We start from the raw sequence: 22,671 nt of genomic DNA on the forward strand, positions 1-22,671 counted from the left end.
GTCGTCAAAACAAGTAAATTAAATTGTTTAATGGAACAATATTTTGATTGTTTAGTCAAACGTCAAAGCTTTGTCCCTATCATGTATTAGGGGAAAGTTTCGAAAAAAAGCGACACATGCAAAGAAAGCAAAATGCTAAGAGTAAAGATATGCCGGACTTCGACATGCGTTCTGGATTTCCTACAAGGATTTGGTCGAAATTATTCAAGGGCGGAATATTGAATCACAATGCTTGGATTTTGAAATTTTTTAGTAGGGTGTTTGTGACCTCGTGGCAGAGTAGCTTAAATGTCCAATTTCGTTTAGATGTAATACATTTCATTTAGGTCGTTAATTGTGGTTACATTATGTGTGTTGCAATGCGCATGCACGCAAAGTTCCGTTAATATCTGGTGAAACATTTCACCATTACGTGGATGTCATAACCGTATCGATATGTACGGCAAACGTTCCTAAATTTCAACTTCGCGTATTGTCGCTAAAGGAGCCTGCAATATGTTCTCGCTACCAGGTCGGTGATTTCATACGTATTTTACCTGTCGATAGAGTCACGGTGTCTCTAGAAATAGCGATGGTTCGAGTGCCAAAACAAGTAAACGATGTGAAAATTAAAGACAACCGGAAGGCAATGATTGAGTGTGTCACGTGACTATATCAGACACTTTTATCAAACCACAATTTGTTTAGAGAAATTCAGCAATTTCAAACTAAAGCTTAAACATGGAAAGTCTGAACTTTCATCAACCTTCAATGTTATATTTGAAACAATCATAATTTTATTCTTTACACCTGGCAGGGACAAATATAAACAATGTGGTCTGGTCTGAGTGTTAATATTGATTACATGTGACGACTGAGAACTCCAGCGATCAATACATGTCCATACTGAAACTTTGAAGAAAACTATAAGTACCACTGTGCACGTATAACGTAGGATAAGTGAACTAGCTGATGGAACACAGCATCTAAACAGTAGTATACAGTGGCATTTGAAAGATTATGTGTGGTGAATTTGTCAGTAACTGCCTATTACAAGCATTCTGCACGCTTTTATGTCCATGATTCAGAAAGCAAACTTTTTAAAGTAGAATGCTCATCGGGACATATATTCGGACTCTCAGATTTTTACAATTCTTTCAGATTTATCACTTTTGGGGGCACATTTTAAAGCTCTTGCATAAGAAAAATTTTCACCGTTTTAGGTTTTTGAAAATCCAAAAATTTATTTTCCCAATAGAGTTAACCACAGAGTAATATCATAGACAGAGTGGCAACAGCTATTGTTTAAGGCGTGAAGCGGTTACGTAAGCAATCCATGTTTGCCTCGCCTCACGAAGCTCTTGGCTCTCTTTTCCGAAGAGTGCCGACCATGCACCCTTCGGTAATTTTCGGATTTTCACCAATTGTTAAGCGAAAGTATGTTCGACAAAGCTTGTGTTGTTGTTGTCGTGTGGTGCTGATCGGAATTGATGTGCTGGCGAAAACGGGAATGTTTTGAGCTTCAGGAAAGTGGGTTTTACCGTTTTAAAATTCCTCTAATATTTTTATGAATATATAATGAGTGTGTTTGAACCAAATTTGAAAGTCTTTTATCGATACTGTCTGGTTTTACTCAATGGTTTACGGGTTAGTCATACCGTCTTTTACACGTGCGCCAAGAAAGGACATGTTTATGAAACTGCTGCGTGTTATGTTTTGATTGGCGTGAGGCAGTGTTTCTGGCCTGAGAGCTCACAAAGTAACTATAGTTGCTACGCGACTGGCAGTACGATGCCATCTCGTCGTATTTTTCGCATAATCTCGTGTAATTATCAACCACAAACCAAGCCTCCAAAAAGTTTAACACCTTTTAAGCTCATTTTAATATGAAAAAGCCAATAGTCTACCGAGACGACCATGGAACAAAAGGCATGCAAGTGTTGCCACTCTGTTTATGTTACTCCATGAGTTAACAGAGGGATGGCAGCCATTTTGAATTTCAAGTATCGATAAATATCAGGTAGAGTGTTTCTCCAGTACCACACTCTGCACGGTGACCACTGATTTTTACACTTGATTTGGTAAGAGTGTGTTTGAAAGTTACACTTAGGAAAGTTTGAGCAAAATTTTAAGTCTTTCCCATCCGAGGCGCATACTTCCTTAAGTTGGAAAGGGAATTGGTTCTGTTGTTTGAACGTCGTGCTTTTTAATTGAGTATCACAATCCCTGAGAAAATCATACCATACCTGACTCGTTTTTCTGGTCATAAACATTTTTCCTGATGACAAACACAGAAAAAATGGAAAATTCAACTTCTGAGCAATATCCAATTGCGACAAGGCGAGTTCCATACTGTATCAGCTAACTGATAATAGCATTGGACAGCTGAGTGTAATCGATAGCGGCAAAGTCTTTCTACGAACTTGACGCAACCTCGGTTCTGTTGCGTAAGTCGCTAAATTCGCCGAAATAGTAACACGGCAGGTGCAGAATTACCACGGCTACAAACCGCACTGTTTTCTTCGTGTCCAGTTGGATTCAATTACTGACTTCCAAATCAGTCAGTTTCGGCTCTCAAAAATAAAATACAATCAACATTTCCAACGCCGATGTTGTTGCCGTCGTAGTTTGTTAATATTTTCATTAAACATAACATCAAATGGTAATTGTCAATGACGTCACTGTGACTGGGGCTGCCTGTATACTGCAAAAAATATGCACCCATAGTGTATATGTTGGGGTTTCATGACTTTCAGGAGCTGGTCAAGGCAGCTTGTATGTTGTGAGACATGGATTTCTCAGTGTTGTCGACAATTGAATTTCTGTCCGAATTTGATTCAATTCCGATCATCAACGGTGCTAACAATACGGATTGAATGGCGAAATCATCTATTTTCAATAGTTTTTTTTTTGGTAGAAAGAGAAAAAACTGTAAACAAAGTTTTAAAAAAAACAACACTTCAAAGATGATCAAAGGACACCGTTTCGGTGGTTGACTGTTTGGTTTTACCGAAAACTCAAGGTGTGTCCATTTAAGTGTGCTCTACAGTGCGCTGTACCTCTCAATTGATGACAGAACGTCGTATGGGAGGGTACATTTTGATAAGCGTATAAGCTTTTTACTTGTGGAGTGTTATGCCCTTTCATGGCAAATCTTCAACAAGTGTTAGGTCATACAAGTCTATTTTAACAATAAATTTTATCCTGATAACACTTGTACTTGGGTGGGAAAGTGCCACTGTAAAAATTGCCGTCTCTGTTAATTTCTCTGTTTTGTTTTGTTTTGTTTTGTTCTGTTTTGAAATTTTTTGTATATTTTTTTATTGTTATATTCTGTGTTTGTCTTTTCTGTTTTTAATTTTGTATGTGTAACTTGTTAAATGTGTGCTTTATCGGAGGGTTGCTTTTGTATAGGTGTTAGTCACCTGTGCGACTCATCCTGACTTTATGTCAAAGCTGAATAAATAAATAAAATAAAAATAAAATAATTCATAAATTTTCGTACGAGCTTAAAATTGTCATTTTACAGCGGCAAGTGTTCAAACTTTTTCTCATTTACGGAGATTTGACCTGAAACTTTGATGATTCTGTTTGGGAGGGTCGTGGAACGATTAACTATCAATTCTGTTCGTTCTCTTACGGTAGAGTGTTTCTCGGGGACAGATAGTCGGTCCTCAAATTTTCATCAATCTTTCCCACCCTACCACTTGTGTGGGCTCATTTAAGGCTCTTAGCGTAATAAAATTTTTATCGTCGTATTTTTGTGAAAGTCGACAATTTATTTTCTCCATAGAGTTAACATGGGGATAGCGGCCATTTCAAAAATAGATAAATTTGAAGTAATTTAATCTGTTACTCCAGTACCAAAATTAGATATCCGCGACTCCATAATTTCTATCCTTGATTTGAAAATAGAATGGTTAAAGTTTCCTTTGGGAACATCTGAGCAAACCTTGAAACCTCTTCGAGGTGCGTACTACGTAAATGTTCATTTATTATGTGAGTAAAAGCATCGCCAAGCACGGAGACACAACTGTTTTGCGTATAGCCGTGGTAATTCTACACCTGTCGCGTTAATATTTCGGCGAATTCAGCGACTTACGCAACAGATCCGAGGTTGCGTCAAGTTCGTAGAAAGACTTTGCTGCAACGGGATTACACTCAGCTGTCCAACATTATTATCACTAAGATGATGGGACTCGCCTTTTCGACATTGGATATTGTTCAGAAGTTGAATTTTCCTCATGCTTAATGCTGTGCATTTTCCTGAGAGTACTTTTGAAAAGATTTTCAACTTACTGCGCGGCTGAAAACTTACAGCTTACAGCCGTGGCTTGTGTAGATTAATTTACAGATCAACTGTCACCTGTGATAAAAATGCCCGAAGATTTTGTAGGTATGACGTATGGTTTGCTGAGAGGCAGCAGGATGAAGTTGAGACAGCCGAGATAATTAATTCCATACGCTGGCGGATCCGGACAGAGAATTATTTAACATATAATATGAGATAACAATAATATTATCATTGTCAAAAAATTAACAGCCCCGAGAGTGGCCGAAATATGTAGCTGGTAGTGGAGATTGCAGTCACTCCCGATGCACGTGGAATGAATCTTAAAACTTTTGTTGAAACTTCCCTTAACCCTTTCACCACCATGGTTTGTCCCAAATCCATTGTCTTCTATGGTAAAGTTGGACCCGTATACAGGGAACTGGGGGTGAAAGGGTTAAGGAGACTTCTAACCATTTCAACCATGATTCCCTTTCGATATTAAGAATAAAAATCAAGGGCCAGTCTCACTGCAAAATTTTGTACTAGATAAAACAAATGACCTGATATTTACCGCCCCTTGAAATTCAAAGCAGTCGCCTTCCCTGTATTGACTCCATGGAGAAACATTACATCACCGGTAAAAATTTTATTTACTCCATGAGCTTAGAGTCCGCACAAGTAGTAGACAGGAAAATTATCCTAAAGTGTTTAGAGTCCTAATTTATACCCCAGGGGATCATTCTACCTTGAGTTCGTAAGCTTCGTTCACTAGCTTGAAAAAATCCACCAAAAAGGAGAGTACGATTTTGTCAGGGATTGCGATGCGCACGACCTTCAAACAACAGAACCAATTCCCTTTCCAACTTAAGGTAGTGTACTTTTGCTCAAACTTTCCTCGATGAAACTTTCAAATCAGGTATGGAAATCATTGGTCACCGTGCAAAGTGTGCTACTCGAGAAACGCTCTACTTGATATTTATCGATATTTGAAATTCAAAATGGCTGCCATCCCTCTGTTAACTTTATAGGGAAAATAAAAAAAAATAGATTTTGGAAAAACTAAGAATGGGAAAATTTTTCTGACTCCAAGATCTTTAAAATGAGTCCCAACAAGTGATAGATCAGAATGAAATTGTAAAAATTTGAGAATCCGAATATCTCCCCCCGCGGCGCGTTCTATTTTAATAAGTTTTGGTTTCTGAGTCATGGATATAAAAGCGTGCAGAACGCTTGTAGACAGTTACTGAAAAATTCACCACACATTATCTTTAAAATGGCACTGTATGCTACTGTTTAGATACTATATTTGAACAGCTAGTTCGTTTGTGCTGTGTTTGACGCGCACAGTGGTACTTGTGATTTTCTTCAAACTTTCAATATGGACATGTATTGATCGCCGGAGTTCTCAGTGGCCACATGTAATCAATATTAACACAAGGCTAGGCACAGGCATATTTCATTTATTTTCCCTGTCAGGTGTAAGAAAACAAATTTTATTTGAAATGAAACACTGAAGGTTGATGGAAGCCCAGACTCGCCATGTATAAGCTTAGTTTGAAATTGCTGAATTTCTCTAAACAAATTGTGGTTTGATAAAAGTGTCTGATACAGCCACGTGACACACTCCAATCGTTGCCTTCCGTATATCTTTAATTTTCACATCGTTTACCTGTTTTGGCACTCGAACCATCGCTATTTCTAGAGGCACCGTGACTCTATCGACATGATAAATATATATTAAATCACTGACCCGGTAGCGAGAACATATTGCAGGCTCCTTTAGCGACAATACGCGAAGTTAAAAAATTATGAACGTTTGGTGTACATATCGATGTGGGTATGACATCCATGTAAGGGACCGTTCAGTTTTTACGGCCGGGGTTGGGCGGCAAAATCTTGTCGCCGGTATTCAAAAAAATATAGACCCCCTGCATTTTTCGTGAAAAAAGATGACCCCCCCTTTGTCAGACGAAAAAAATGATGATCCCCCCCCACGGCTGAAAAATAACCAAAACCCATATGTCAAATTTACCCGCACGGTTTGGATTTGAACTCCGGTACGCGGCGCACTTTATTCGTGTAGCAGAGATGCCAGTGCACAAACTTCTCAGCAACATCCATGCAAAAGTCTGTTAATTAGGACAACTGTAAGGCAATTTTTAACTTCATTTCCATAGACAACATGTCCATCACACTATTATGCAAATTCCCCTTTTTGTTTCAGTGCTACCATTCAAGTCGCGAGCATATAAATGGTCTTTCAAAGATGAGATAGGCACCTGACCAGATACTACTGTAATATGAGTTGGCCGCCGAAGGCAGCCCGCTGCTTATTGTAGTGGGTTGGCAAAGTCCCGGCCTGCCGGTAACGAGGGTCATGGGCCACACGTAGAGTAAACTTTATTGTAGTTGGCTGCCAAAGGCGACCCGCCGGTAAAGAGGGTCGATCATGGCCATGGCATAAAGTGAACTTTATTGTAGGTATTATGTTTTTGAAAATGTAGTGACCCCCACTTTCCTACCAGTGAAAAAGCGATGACCCCCCTTCGCGGATTCCAAAATTACGATGGACCCCCCCCCTCGATTTTGCCGCCCCCCGGCCGAAAAAACTGAACGGTCCCTAACGGTGAAACGTTTCTCCAGATGTTAACGGAACGTTAGGTGCATGCGCATTGCAACACACATAATGTAACCACAATTAACGACCTAAATGAAATGTATTACATCTAAAAGAAATTGGACATTTTAAGCTACTCTGCCATGAGGTCATAAAATTCAAAATTCAAACATTGTGATTCAATATTCCGCCCTTGAATAATTTCGAACAAATCCTGGTAGGAAATCGAGCACGCATATCGAAGTCCGGCATATCTTTACTCTTTCTTTGCATTGTGTCGCTTTTTTTCGAAACGTTCCCCTAATACATGATAGGCACAAAGCTTTGACTTTTGACTAAACAATCAAAATTTTGTTCCATTAAACAATTTAATTTACTTGTTTTTGCTAAAGTATACGGAAATGCACAACATTTGCATTGCCAGCGCAGCTCAATTGTGTTCAACATGCAATATTATTTTGGCACACACCAAATGAATTCTAGTCCGCACTAAAATTTAAGCTAACACCAAACAGTACACATGTAGCGGTTGCATAGGTAGGTTGAATATTTTGACATGATTTTGAGATTGAAATCAGAAACTGTATTTCAAAAACAAAAGCGAAATGTTGAAATGACATCAAATTTTACAGCTAATGGGAAACTTTAAGTCTACAAACAAATGGTGCGGTTCTGAACGGTTCCAAGGCAAACAAGACTGCAGACGGATATAAGATAATCCGCATCCGAGGGAGTTCAACAGATGGCGATGCGCTTATTATTGCTTCAAAGTATTTTTCTCAATAACACTGTGTCGGTTCGTCGAATTTGGAAGTTATGTTTGTTTTAATTAGCAATGCTATATCCATTTTGATAAACTGCGCATGGCGTTGATTCGAATTACCAAATTTGGTAAATTTATCATATCTATACATCCGATAACGCTGATTAAGATTCACTTCTATCAATGATGTAGAGATATGGATGCCATTTTTAAATCCCAAATCCTCCCCCGACTAACATGAAGGCTAAACGTGTTGAACTCCAACCTCTACCCCGAACCTCCTATTGTTCAAAGAATGGGCTCTTCATGAGTTGTCGAATAGTATAAAAGTCGGCTGCCGTACCAACACCGTCACCAGAACGCCAGTTCATACAAGAGAGGCTGAATCGGACTCAGAGGTGAAGCTGGTTCACAACCTACTGAAGACTTGGATCTGAAAATGAAGATGATACTGTGGCTGTTTGTTGCCGCTTCAATCGTCAGGGCAGCATGGTAAGTTCACTGTCATATTTCTCACATCGACAAGTTTGATGTCTGCGGGGCCCAAGCCAACTTGGCGTGGACCCTCATTGGTGTTTTCCAATATTTTTTCCGCATGTCATGAACCAGTAGTTTTTGTTTTTGTTGACGGAATCGGATGTTTCTCGGCAGGGTCTGGCCGGGTTTTGTTGATTTACTTTGCGCCGATGTATGACACGGTATGTTCAAAGCAATGAGAGCACGAAAATGGTCGTCCCAGCCAAAAAGTATAACTTACCATGGTAAAAGACTATAAATGACCCATCAACTTCAACAATACGCCGATACACTCACTTGACCCAAAGCAAATCGCAAGCAGGTGGCACCTTAGATCATTTAGTTTCTTTGATAAATTTCAGCGAAGTACGACTATACTAGTACCGGTGGTCCGTTCAAAACCTCGCAGTTGAATTTGAAAAATCCTGCAAAAGTGCTACGAAACAAATTAATATAAAAGAAAAGAAAAGGAATAGGTGAATACGAAAGGACATTGATTGTTCAGGGGTACTTCATAAAGCGGACTCTGCTGTTTTCCGAATCCGTTGCTGAGGTAACGACTATGCTCTTACCTAGTTCTGGTGTATCGATGGCCGTTCGCAAGTCTGTTTTTCAGTGTCGTCGTCTAGTAGTCTCTATGGTTTGAACCACGGTCCCTTTGTCACAGAGGGACCTTGTTCACACTTCTGTTCAGAATGATGATAATATTTTCGCACAATTGTGACGGATAAAAAGATGACGGTGATCGCCGGACAGCACAAATTCCGCAAAAACTAACAAAACGAAATTACAGGGAAGCACTTTCTCTACGGTGAACAGGTGCGGCCAACGAAGCTGATCGCGCCAAAAGGTGTTCGAGTGTAGATCTTCTGCGGTGGACAAATTAATAAGCTAATCGGCAGGCGGGGAGAAAAAGTTATTTTAACAGTCGGCGGGGGGAAAATTTCTGGCAGTGGGTACGGGAAAATTGGTAGAGGGAAGGAAATGCCGTTGTTGATTGAACTTCAGGGTAGATTAAGCGCCTAACTTAATAGCGAGCAATGTACAATGGTTGAAATTATATATATATATATATATATATATATATATATATATATATATATATATATATATATATATATATATACTCTTGTTTAGTTCAAGATCAGCCTCAATACTAGAGTAGAGCTAAATACACAACTGAGTTGAACAGGATAATGTAAATTAAGATTCCTCTACAAATTTGTTTCGTATAGACAGCAGAGCCGCCTACACTCATCGGGTGGCTGTGTTCGACTGAAACGTTTAGGCTGCTGATTGCAGAGTGTAACGCTTGTACATTCCGAAGGAATTGCGTGAATAATTAAAGGAAACAAAGAACTCGAAGCTGGTCGCGTTACCGTGGGTTCCCATAAGCATTGTAACCAGTGTCAGGCGCGACGTTACACAGTGTTCGAGCCGTTGAGATTTGTTCTCGAAAAACGGCGTAACTTTGTCTGAGTTAAATTTCTAGGCCTATGCTATCTTTGATATAGTGTATAACTTTGCGGAAGGTACGTGTAGACCGAGAGGTCGTCTGGCATTCGCTCCATACACGAACGTGAACGACGTGTTTCTCACTCACGCGTCGGACGACTGGAAATGATTGACAACTTGCCCACGGCGTCCTTATATTATTCCTAAAGTAGTTTAAAAGTTTAAACGCGGAATCGATATGGAAAACTTCTTGTACTTTGCAAAAATAACGAATTCTTGGCTTGTGCATGCGACAAGTATATTATTCCCTAATATTTTTCTTCGTTCAGCGAAAGAAAATACCAGTGACGTAATGATTATACATGTAAGCCTATTTTTTCTTCAGCCTATTATTGTCCTTTTACTTCTTCCATCTTCTCTGTCCGAACATTGAACGCACGGCAATACTCCATTGTCATCGGAGGTTACAAACTTGAAATTTATGCTCAGTTATCGTTTTTACTTATTTGACCTCCGTAAAAAGATTTCAAACCCCGGTTGAGATATTACCAATTATTTTACACTTCAAATTTGCATTCAACCACCCTCCTGATTGTCTGGCAATCGTGTAGTAGTTCCTGTCTAGGCTCCTTAGGGGTGGACCATTTGATTTCTGGGAGGGGATTTAAAAAATGCTCTCTTTTTGAAAGCAGTAGCGAAAAGAGGGGTACTGCCATGCACGTAGAAGAAACAGTTCAATGGAACACAGACAACTTACTTCGCTATCTATTTACGACCTGTACACTGTTTCCTTTGCAGGGGAGATTGCAGCGTTGGTGTGAACCAAGAGTGCACGTTGAGTTTCCAAGACGCGGTAAGTTTGTCTCTTGCTTCTTCCTACTGAGGAGGCATTGCGGCGGACTCATGATCTGACGGCAGCGAGTTAGAGACCCAGGTAGAGCCAGGGCAGCTGACTCGCTATCCGATGATGATGAATCCAAGATCCATATATGGACAGGATATCGGAGTCAATATTTTATGCATCGTCGTAAACAAATTACCCTTCTGGACATTTGAAATTCAAAACTGTCGCCCTCCCTGAGTTAGCGCCATTGAGGAAAATCAAATAGTGTAATTTTACAGAAATAAGCTGGTATAAACTTCAGTAACTCCATGGGTTTTAAAAGGATCTTCCAAAAGTGGTAGACTCAATGTGTATTGTAGAACTTTGAGAGTCCCAATATCTGTCCCCGAGGCGAATTATACCTCATAATTTTGTCACAATTACGATTTTTAACGGTCAGTTTTAGTATCTATACGTATCGGTGTCATCGTCTTACCTGAAGAACAACGAACCAAATGTTACTCAGGAAACCCGTCATGGTTTCGCAACCCTCCGCCGATGTCCTTGTTTAGCAACCATGGACCTCTCAGGATCATGTTGATTTGTTTGTTTGGTATCGGACAAGCATTTTCAGCCTTGCGTGTCATCTGGGTAACTATCTCAGACGACGTGGCAAGCTATAGCCTAGACTTGGTTCAAGTCTGTGATTTGTGAATGTTTGAATGGAGTGAACGCAATGATTTGTATTTTGCTTTCATGTGAAACGCGCGCGTGAGTGGAGTGGACGCGATGAGCGGGATGAACGCTATACAGGGGAGTTTCACCCGTGAATCCGGCAGAAACTAACTCACTATACTGCGCAGACTCAAAAGTAACGCATTCAATCGCTGAGAAAACCTGGCCTTGGCTACCAAATTCCGAATAGGTATGTACGAAATAGGAGAGACACAAGAGAAACTATAATGATTTTATTTTTTAAAATTCACCGACTTGAACCAAGTCTAGCTATAGCCTTGCATCTCTCTCTTTCTGATTCAGAGTTCAGGTTTCTAACACATCTCGTAATTCAAGTTGGCCCTGAAAAATATTGTAGGTGCTCGAATCTCCCGGGTAGAATCTTCTCAATTTCAAACCAAAGGTTTGGAAAACGTTGGGCCAAGTGCTTTTCGAGACGCTTGTTTGTAAATCAATTTTATGGTTTGCTTCTTAACATTCAAGTCATACATACAGTGTTCAAAACTGTAAAGCATGGCAAATGCGAATGTACCTGCGTTTATGACATATCCACGCCGCCATGTTTAGACTCCGTGTAAAGTGGTACTACCGGTAAAGTAATTCAAGTTTGCTATATATGGCTCACAAGTTGATTTCTGAACCAATGCAGACAGACCATATTGAATAGTTCCAGTCCATCGGTACTTACTTCAAATAACAAAGAGGTACAGTACCAGGTAAAACACAAACTGGTTAATGGTTCTACTCCGGAATAAAAAGGACGCGATGCGATCTAGAGACTCATTACGCCCAAATAATCACGTGATGCCGGTACAAACAAACCCACATGTGTACTAACGCGTATGGAAATACACGTACGTCTATATACTAAGTAAATGCGCGTTTGCGCACATGGCTTTGTTTGTACCATGATCGATTCGAATTCCGGGTTTGGCCAATTGCGGTGAAATTTGGATTAAAGGGATATAAGCGGTAACTTGTGGCAAGTTTTTCAGTATTCTGCTTCTGTATATCAACTACCCTGTCTGACCCTAATCCGTTTGTCTTGCTAAAATTTCGAGTATTCTTTTTATCAACACAGCTTGTAAGTGTGTAGTGATCATTGTTTATTGTTTACAAATTAATTCTAGGCCGGACTTGAATACAATTTTCAACAATAACAATGGAGATTATACTCATATAGGTTGTGTTGATATGCTAAATACTTGGCATTAAATTACAGTTTAGGGATTCAATGCAGAAAGTGTTGGGAAACCACAAAAAAAAGTCTTGAAAAAATAACCAAAAGACACAGCTTATGGAGCTGTAACCGTAAGCGATTAGCTTACGTGCATCATTTCTCTTACTTTGGAAACCATGTCTTGTATGTATATGCATACAAATTCTAGGGAAACTTAATATTTGCTTCGTATCTATAATGTCCTCACGCTAACTCTACGGTTGTCTAAGGTAAGATAGCATGATATCTTAAAACAATTGAAAGGTAACCATAATTTAGAGTGTTGTTTGAAGTTTTTGAAGAACGATTTAGTCGAAAACATGTTCCGTTTACTGATTGTATATATTGAAAAGTAATGAATGAATATCTGCATGAGTTATGAATGAATATATGAATGAATTAATACTGTTTTTGTACAAGTGTGTCGCTCACCTGTGCAATTGTTGTGTAGGATTGGCGTCCTCGAATTTAAAATCATTAAAAAAATAATTCCTTGAAACAAACAAAATTATTCAAAAAACAAACAAAAGCATACATCATTGTTTGAACGATTTAAAAAAGTAATGTTATTTTTTCTCGTTTTAGAACTTAACTGAAATAGAGGCTCGGTTGCGGGTCGTTGAGAATATGAAGTTTAGTGACCCGCCAACTTGGGCAGAAGGAAAGGATCATGGGAACTTAGGAAGCTACACGGCAGGATCTCCAATATCAGTTTACGTGGAAGCCAAGGTAATCAATGACAATAGCGAGATTGATAAGTATAAAGCCCTGATCTCACTGGGGCAAACCATTAGGTTTCATGAGGGGTGATCATAATATGATCATAAAATATTCACAAAAAGTGTATATTTGTAGCATTTTAATTTATATGAAAAGCATTGTATTCTTAGATTTGCCATTTACCAGGATAGATATGTGCGAAGTGTCGATTGTTTTCTCTAAACTCTATCCGGCTGACTTTTACATTTAGACCTCCTCTCCGGAAATGGTCTCTCTCACTTCATGCAGGTCAATTACATCTAAGTTTAATATTTTTAAAAACCATTTATTGTAATAGTCCATATATATGGAATCGAGTCAGCGATTGATAAATCAAGGTTTATCGGTGCTGGCCAGTTGCTCTCTATTGAAGTCCCGTTAGTAGTGTTTTTGCGCATTTTACGTACAAAAATATACCACCCAATCTTCAGAGCAATGTTTTAGATTCCTGCTATTAAGCCATATTGTCATTTAAAATGTCACCATTCCTTGATGATTTACGCGCTTACGTATACGTGGGTGGCCATATTTGAGTTGAAATAGGAAATTGTTCAGTTCTTAAAATCTTCAAAAGCTGTTCATGAATCGCCAATGTTTTGAAAACGTCATATGGCCACGCATCGGTTAGCATGAGTTGCATTTGATTGCAGGCCATCGTATCGAAATAAATACAAAACAATACAGCCAATTGGGCTTAACTTGTCGTCCATTTTGAATAACTCGAGTACGCATGTCAAGTATTCCTGATTCGGTTTATAGATACTGAGATCCTTTCCTCGGCGAGAACGCAAACAGAAAGTGGCTTTATACGCCTTCTGTTTGGTGAAACTCGATTTAAGATGTAGCGGGTTACATCAGTTGACGTTAGCTGCAATGTAAGCGGTACAAAATGTCGAAGATCTTGAATGATAATCAAAGATTTAACGAATATTTGCATTGAAAGAGAAATACAAAATCTATTATAACTTCAATTTTTATCAGAACACATTCACATCTTCTGCTTTGGCCTTCTGCTGCACAGCAAGAGCTAAATCGGCACTGTTTTTGATAACCTTTCTGTCACCTACGATATGTCACAGTCTGACACCTGGCAACAGAAATGAGTAAAACAATAACAAATCGAAGACCTCCCTTTATGAAAGCATTAGATCTCAGAAAATGTGCGCTGAATTCATGGGGGAGTCGAAGGACACAAATTGAGAATTAATTTATGAAATATATCCAAACAATAACTGAATTAAAGCGACTTTATTTTAGATCTGGTGTTACGGTCAAAATTTAGTCGGAAAGTTCAACATACGAAAGGCACTTTCGTACTCAGCGTCTGAGCATGAATACTTTTGTGTCGCGGTATGAACATTCTTTTCCTCGACAATTGACTCCCTATGATACGTTAAGGTTGGTGTTTAACACAAGTTTGGTCAATCTTGTCTTGAAAGGACTCGGAAGGTGGGGAAGTGACCTACAAGAAAATATCTGGGAGTTTCCCAGCGGGTGTCACGCTGGATGCAAAGACTGGAAAAATTTCTGGGGTAGCTCCCTACATCGATGCCTCGTTCAGTTTTGGTATCCGCGCATCCAACTAGCATGGGAGGTGTGCTGATGCTGTGTTCACTATGGATATTCGTGGATTGACTCTGTGCTCTGATGACGACGACTGTCTCAACGGTGGCAACTGCACGCTGGAGGACGATGGGGCTTACAACCAAGTTTGCAAATGCGCTGTGCCCTTCGGGGGCGATCGCTGTGAACTCGGTGAGTTATAATCAGGGATGGACCATTAGATTCTAGGGGGGGGGGTGGTCAGGATGCCAATCAATAGATATTTGCATTGGTGAAATGTGTACTGATACTTCTGGTTTTTGAAAACGATTTTATATCGAAAAATTGTAATAGTAATGGAATTATTCATCGACATGATTTGGTTTACATCGATGTAATACGATAAACAAAGCTTTTGTATTCGCAAAATTTGATGGCACATTTAAATTGGTAAAGATTCTAAGCCTGTTTCTCGATTTACTCCCAACATCGGCGGTTGAGGGCCTCTGTTATAAACGTCGGGTAAGAGATTACTTGAATTCGAATTAAATTTTATCAAATCCAAAATATCGTTGTGTGAGGTGATTGACGAGGGCCAGTGTGTTTAACACGAACGCTGGTACGGGAAATAACGGTTTTGCACGCGGTCATCAATACCGTCTCTAAAAGTCAGTATGTTTAGAACTATCGGACGACATTCAGGATCGTAATTGCAACCGAAAAGGCCGGGAACAAAGCATGTGAATATTTTGAGCGAAAATACGCCAAGAAATGGTAAACGGTTACTCAGTGTTCAATCTGCACAGACGTACGCGTCTAATGACATTCAAACAGCGCCCTCATATCTCTGATCGGGGCAATGGATAGATAAAATGGCAAACAAACTCATTGCGTCTGATTTCCAACCCTATCAACCTGAACGACTGTTTTGAACTTCGAACATTAGGATGGGTGGTCAAAAACAAAAAAAAAACCACGAAATTTTCAGGGCAAATATTGCTAAAATTTCTTTTGCAGATGTACTTAATTTTGCAATAAAATATTTACATGACAGTCGGCAAATAACAAATGTAGATTAAGAAAATTAATATGAATGCTGTGCAATATCGGGGAAAACATTTTTCAAAGTTTGAAACGCCAAATAAATCTAAATTCAGCATCCTTACCACCCCTCCCTAGACACTATAGGGAAAAAGTGCGTGACTAGAGCGAGAAACTGACGCTTTCTCGCAGTCGGTGAGAATCTGTTCTTATTCTCACCGCTGTCGGTGAGACAATTTTAATCTCCACTGGAGATTGGTGAGAAATGCATTCCTTGGCGAGAATCAAGTGTGAGAACAAATTCTCACCGGTGAGAATGGAAATTCTCACAAAGTACAGCGAGAATTGAAATTCACTGGCGAGAATCGTCAAGACTCGCCTTTCGGAGTCTTTATGATTCTCGCCAATGAACGGCGAGTCTTGATGATTCTCGCCAGTGAATTTCAATTCTCGCTGTACTTAGTGAGAATTTCCATTCTCACAGGTGAGAATTTGTTCTCACACTTGATTCTCGCCAAGGAGTGCATTTCTCACCAATCTCCAGTGGAGATTAAAATGTTCTCACCGACAGCGGTGAGAATAAGAACAGATTCTCACCGATTGCGAGAAAGCGTCAGTTTCTCGCTCTAGTCACGCACTTTTTCACTATAATGAGATCTAACGTTGCGTCTCTAAACAGTTTGTGCTCTTCCCATGTGCGCGATTGTGCACCATATTAAAGTACCAAAACTATCAGAAGTGGCGTCCAGGCCGGTGATGAAAGTGCGGTCATGTTCTGATATTCAGACATATCTCTAAACCAATCACATGTGTTTGCTTACTTACACAACACTGTCATTGAATTAGTTTTAAATCTTCAGGCAGAATGGATCGAATGAAGATAGGTAACGTTCATTTGTGTTCCAAACTTTGACATATATTTTCAGGTTGCTTGCTTAAAAAAGATATTGTTTACCAAAGATCGAATTTCACTTTTCTCAGTTTCCAGTCACGCGAAATTTTCTTTTGCAAAAGCAGCATGAGTAAACAGTGTTCTGGAGATACATGTATCGTATCATCTTCAACATATAAAGCTTAATTTCCGATGTACTGCATACAGATTGTTCTGCGAATGCAGTCGGTGTGGCCGACAGGGATATCATCAAAGATACACAGTTCACGTCTTACGGTACCTACAGTTCAAATCATCCATGGTATGGTCGTCTAAACTACGGAAGTTATTATTGGCGGGGCTCTTGGCTTCAAGTGTCCTTCAACAAGCTGTATGAAGTTTACGCGGTTGAAACCCAAGGATACAGCAGCTCGTATGGCGTGACTGCCTTCCGTCTATTGTCTAGTATCGATGGTAATACGTTCACGTACTACACTGAATCGAGCAGTTCATACAAGGTATGCATGTATCGTTGACATCAACATGTTCCTTATTATGTGTAGTTCGCTTCCAAATTCATTGATCACACACACACACACATTTATCAGAAACATTATATTGTCTACCTTTACACATCATATCCTTTATCATCGCTGTTCACTTTGTCGCACAGACATTTTGTTCTTTACATTTAAAATTGAATATGTTGTTTTTCATCTGGAGGACATTACATTCACGACTTTTTAAAAATAGGCAACTCATACATACTTCTCCCATAATTCTCAACTTTTTACCCTTTTTTCCCAAGTCATTCGATATCTTTTTGCGAACGTAACAAGGCAAACAAATAATCAACTTTTATCCCTTACCCTATGTATACACGTGATTCTCTGATTAAAGTCGGGTGTCTTCTTTACATCAGCTAGAGATTGTATTCCCTTATATTTTTCTTCGTTCAGCATAGGAAAATACGAATGACGTAATGGCGGAACGTGTCACTACTCATCTTCAACTCCCGATGGTGACACGGTCATTACTTCACGAGTATTTTTCGAGCTAAACCACAGACAAGGAGTGTCTGAACGAAGAATAATATGAGGGAATAACGTTATACTGATCACATGCACAAGTCAAGAATTCGTTAGTCTTGGCAAAACAAGTTTTCCCGAACGATTCCGCTTTTAAATGTTTGAACTACTTCTGGAATAATATCAATACACCATGGGCAAGTTGTCACTCATTTCTAGTCGTGTATGGTCACGTGACAGGGCATTTTTCCTAAGACTATTTTCATAGGGAAAGTCTTTCAAAAATACCCTCTGACGTCAGTATTTCGATTTAGTGGGACTAGACGTATCTATTTTCTCGTCAAGTGACGTATTCTGGCGAATCGCAACAGAATCAGCATGTTGCGCGTGTGGTATTTATGGGAAATTCCGGCTTGGAACGTCAAAAGGGGTTTTTTCTTTTGTCGAGAGCCAACCGTATTATATCGGGAAAATAACATGGTTATTTTCACGTCTCGGACCAATCAGATCGTTGTATTTCCGCCATGAATATACCGGTAATTTTTCGCGAGATATAAATCTACAGTACTGAGGTGGGATGGAGGTCGATGGAGTGTACATTGCTGTGATATGAAAATACGGGGCATCGAGATGAGTCATCGGGAACAACGACGGCATTCGGTGGATACGCCCGCAGTTGTTCATTTGCTTTTCCGGACGATCTTGTTTTATTTTCCCTTACATTAAATTCCAAGTAATCGATGTTGTCGACGGTCTTTATCAAGACGACATCACCCCACAACACCTGGTGACCTGCCGACTTTCCATCGCAGATATCCCTGCAAACCGAAGTGCATCTTCAAGTTTATTATTCAGCCAAACAAGAAAAACCAATGCTTTTGGGCTGTGTGTAACTGTGGCACCTCTTTCATACATCATTATTATATTCTTCCTGTCGGTGAGTTCTGCGGCAGCGTTTGGCGTATTCCCCTTTCTTTGCGATTTAAACTGGGAACGTTTCGTCTTGAGCCTACGAATTCCGACATTGGTAATCGCAGCGAGGTATCCGCAAAGTTCGTCTGCCGAAATTTCGTAGATAGGTCTAGTCTCGGTAGGTCGCATTGCGGTCCATTTTTGAAACTGAATGACAGCACAACTCGTAACTCTTAAAGGTATACAGTCACCTGTGATCTAAATATGCCCATAAATGGTCAAAAGGCGTTCCTTGGTGTTCAAAATGCCCTAGTGGGGGCGCTGTTTTTAAAAAGCGGCCACCCGCTTAAAATCTGTGGTTGGTTAGATTTTCTCTTTCCATGGTAACTGTGGCAAAATTCGAACAGGTGACAGTATACCTTTTAAGGTGTTTTCTTGCGTTGTTCCTCGACATAAGTGTTGTTTGTCGACTTCCAAAATTCGACATATCGCGAACTCTGGGCTAAGTAGCTGAGCGGTCGTCTCAGTCGGAGCCGGTTGTGTTATCTCCTCCTCTTTAAAAGCATCCCTTTCCGTCACGCCAGTTTCTTCTGCTAAGCAGAAGATTCAACAAACGCCTTCGCCGCATTTCATCACCCGCAGTGCATAGGCTCTACCGGCCAACTTGACTGGGGACGTCTGGACACTAGCAGCTCAGTCCGACAGCAGATTTCGTAACCTCTGTAGCTACCAGACGACAGAAAGTGTAGTTGGCTTTCCGCGTTTAGGGAAAATGGAACAAACGTCGAATTTTATGTTTAACATTTCACTTATCAAATTCAGATGTCGCTGATTAAACTACACCTGTCCATAGTTTCATGTCTCAGTGTCTCAAGCAAAGTATATTATAAGCAATTTATGTGTTGCTTTAATGTTGTGTACGGAAGTTACACGCTTTTAGTGTGTCCTCTGTGTATTGTTTTGCAATGGATAAGCGAGGGAACATAATCGGAACAGTTGACGGACGTTCCACACCTCAAAACTGAAAATAGTGCCAGCTGTCGACGCTTAACAGGGATAATATGAATTTCTTTTCTGCTGGTCTACGTTATACAGAAGGAGATTCGGGCCATTTCGTGTGAAATGGCTTTTGTTTATTCATTTGTTTCATATGCTATACTTCTAACAAAGGTCAACTATTATGCTAATTATGCTATTCAATTTCAGAAATCAAACATAAGCATGCTTCATCACACGATGTTTCTGAGCTGATTCACAAGCATGACTGAGTGTTTTTTGACCATTTTTGAATGTCTTCTTTGCATTCTTACGACAGACGTTCTCGATGTCCCAAGGAAGCAAAATCACAAGAAACGAACTGAAAGTCCGTACTCGAATGAGTGCAATACGATTTTATGTGACGGGCTATTCCAGTTATCCATATCTGAGGGTTGAGGTGTATGGCTGCCCAGTTATCGACGTGGAATGAGGTATGTCAGACAAACAAAATATACACCATACGTGCATAAGTTCACGTAAGGGCTCCATTACAATGAATGACCTCTTGAAAGTGATATCCAAGTTGTGGAATGCTATCATTCTACGAGCTTCAAAATCAAAATCCGGTGAACCAGTCCGCGTGCCTTCTTTTACACACTGCTTGTTCTTCCGATGTCGGCTTTATTACTTATTTATTTTTTATTTCATGGCAATCTTAAATTTCAAATGTATGAATGGTTATTGACCACCATTTATTCATTCCACGATTAGGCAATTTTGATGAATGCTGTACATACTCCCCTTCTCGTCAGGATTGTTATGTATTTATTAAATGTTGGGCAACGTAGTTTTGATTTCCGTGCCATTAAAGTTTGGAATTCATTACTGAAATAAGACAATTATCCATCCTGGTTATATTCAAATGTAAATCGAAAGAATAGGTCAAAAGCAACGTGCCCTTGTGATTTTCTTTATTTTTATGTTATTCTTTTCTTTTCTTTTTTTGATGTATTAGTGATCCACGATGCAAATTACTTTACCAGTAATTCGGTTACTCTATAAAGTGGGAATAAACAAACAAACAAACAAACAAACAAACAAATAAACAAACAGACAAATAAATGAATAATGACCATGAATTACTTACAACTGAGCTAATTCATCTGTATGTAGCCGTCAAACATATTGTTTATTAAAAATATCGATCAGTATTGACGGAAATATTTAAAGAGGAGCTTATTTTTTCAGCTCAGGAGTAAGGTTATTTATTTATCAAAATGGAATTGTAACATTTTAACCTCTGGTGCCATCGATCAAAATAGCCAACATTAAGTAGGATTTAAGAATTTTTTCAAGCGGCGGGGGGGGGGGGGGGGAGGGAGTCACAGCGTCGTCTTCTTCGAAAGTATTCCCTCTAAAATTTCTACTGCCTTTCAACCAAATGCTGGACGCAACGCAATGTCTACTTGGGAGGAAGTTTGCTGGACCTTTCGAGTTAGAAAAAATCACCTTGAACTGACAAGCGTTTCCAGAAGTGTGATGGTTGTTGTTTTAATGGTCGTTCTACTTTTGCTTGCCTTGCAGCCTGCTGTCCTACCTCAAGCTAACACCACTGGTTACGCTACGACGTGTTCCGATGTATCAAGATACACGATTTCAAAATGTAATTGATATTGATGAATTATAGAAAAGTAGTGATAAATAAAAGTCAGAAACATGAATAAATACCCATGTGGCATTTTTTTGTTTAATTTCTCATGTTAAGAAATACTTGGAATTGAAGAGTACTCTGTTCATATACCTGATAAAAGGACTTGCTATTACAAGTAAAAGCTACGGGTAAGAAAGGATATAAGTCAGTAAACAGCACAGGGAGTTGAGAAAATGGAGGAAGGAGAAGTTCAGCGCTTCACATATAGCTCCTGGAAGCTCCATATCCTCATTCCCACCTATCAAATGTTGATTATCCTAACGTTTAAGACCTACCCCCCCCCCCTGATTAATCTGTGCTCTCCCAATCCCCTGTAAACAGGTCAACAATCTCCATCGATAACAGATTTCCCAAATCATGGCGGTGAAAAGATTAGTCCCGCTGTCACCTGCTGCCCGGGGGGCTTTGTGAATGGAGAAGGCGAAACGTTCTTGCAAAAAAAAAACCTCACAAAAGGCAAAAATGTATGTTTTATGCATCGTATACCTTCTCATGTTAGTGGAGCAATTGGATGCAATTGAACAGTCCAATATTTCATGACAATGACATTATAAGATGACACTGGCTTAAAGATCGTTGGTCTTAGGTCACTGTATGTCCATTGATCTTTTAGGGACGTGTGGTTTAGTAATGTCTTAATAAAACTTTGGTTTCCCAAGTTGACATCAACGGAGTCGCTCTCCCTGTTGTAAGCAGAGTTTTACAGCGAGCATTGATACATGTACTTGAAGTCAATGAAATTGATGTAGTCAGGTGTATCAAATTAAATTTGAAGGCCAAATACAGAGTAATAAAATAGTAGACAGACAGCATCTTGTGCATTTATTCTGAGCATTTTCATTTTTCAATCTAAATACCATTTTAATGGTCATGTAAAATATTCTTGTCTTCAAAGAGTTCTGACTGATACCGGTGTAACATTTCTAAGTACCAAGCTAGCTACAATGTACACATAGAACCTTTTGACCTTTGCCATATCCGTGTACATGTATATGCAGAGATGCTGTTGGCAGACAGTAAAATATATCGCTGGGTGCATGTGATTTAAAAAAGCATTCACCCCTGTCTCTCTGCCTTTGAAGTTAAGGTAGTATGTGCCTCGAGAGTGAAAGATTTTGCTCAAAATTTCCTAAATGAAACTTTCAAATCGGGGTCACCGTGCAAAGTTTGGAACTAGCGAAACAAACTGCCAATTATTTTGTGATATTTGAAATTCAAAATGGCCGCCATCTTTGTGTTAACTCAACGGGGAAAAATTAAATTTCAGATTTTCGAAAAAACTAAGACGGTGACAGGTTTTTTTTTCTCCAAGAGCTTTAAAATGAGCCCCAACAAGTGGTAGAGCAGAAAAAAATTGTAGAAATTTGAGAGTCCGAGTATCTGTCCCCGAGGCGCGTTCAACCTTATTTGGTCGAAATTACTGTTGTTACTGATTTGTAAATGAATTTA

At 39.5% G+C, this 22,671-nt stretch overlaps 1 protein-coding gene across 2 annotated transcripts; it reads left to right on the forward strand.

Annotated features, from left to right (window-relative positions):
- The first annotated feature begins 7,967 nt into the window (after positions 1 to 7,967).
- On the forward strand, positions 7,968 to 21,240 carry LOC139143454 (lactadherin-like). 2 transcript variants are annotated; one of them, XM_070713784.1, is made up of 7 exons: positions 7,968 to 8,124; positions 10,402 to 10,456; positions 12,966 to 13,109; positions 14,579 to 14,894; positions 16,822 to 17,111; positions 19,849 to 20,002; positions 21,096 to 21,240. In XM_070713784.1, the coding sequence occupies exons 4-6, from the start codon at positions 14,756 to 14,758 to the stop codon at positions 19,999 to 20,001; spliced, it is 582 nt and encodes a 193-aa protein (XP_070569885.1). In that variant the 5' UTR covers positions 7,968 to 8,124; positions 10,402 to 10,456; positions 12,966 to 13,109; positions 14,579 to 14,755; the 3' UTR covers position 20,002; positions 21,096 to 21,240. The 2 variants fall into 2 exon arrangements, with proteins under 2 accessions (XP_070569885.1, XP_070569886.1); XM_070713785.1 differs by having other exon boundaries at positions 7,970 to 8,124.
- The last annotated feature ends 1,431 nt before the right edge of the window (positions 21,241 to 22,671 follow it).

This window comes from Ptychodera flava, chromosome 11 (genome assembly GCF_041260155.1).
Source record: "Ptychodera flava strain L36383 chromosome 11, AS_Pfla_20210202, whole genome shotgun sequence".
In the NCBI taxonomy this organism is placed as follows: domain Eukaryota; kingdom Metazoa; phylum Hemichordata; class Enteropneusta; family Ptychoderidae; genus Ptychodera; species Ptychodera flava.

Coding starts and splice junctions, on each gene's coding strand:
- LOC139143454 (XM_070713784.1), top strand. CDS start 14,756: ATGGATATTCGTGGATTGACTCTGTGCTCTGATGACGACGACTGTCTC. Junction 14,895..16,821: donor GGGCGATCGCTGTGAACTCG/GTGAGTTATAAT, acceptor TACTGCATACAG/ATTGTTCTGCGAATGCAGTC. Junction 17,112..19,848: donor AATCGAGCAGTTCATACAAG/GTATGCATGTAT, acceptor TTCTTACGACAG/ACGTTCTCGATGTCCCAAGG.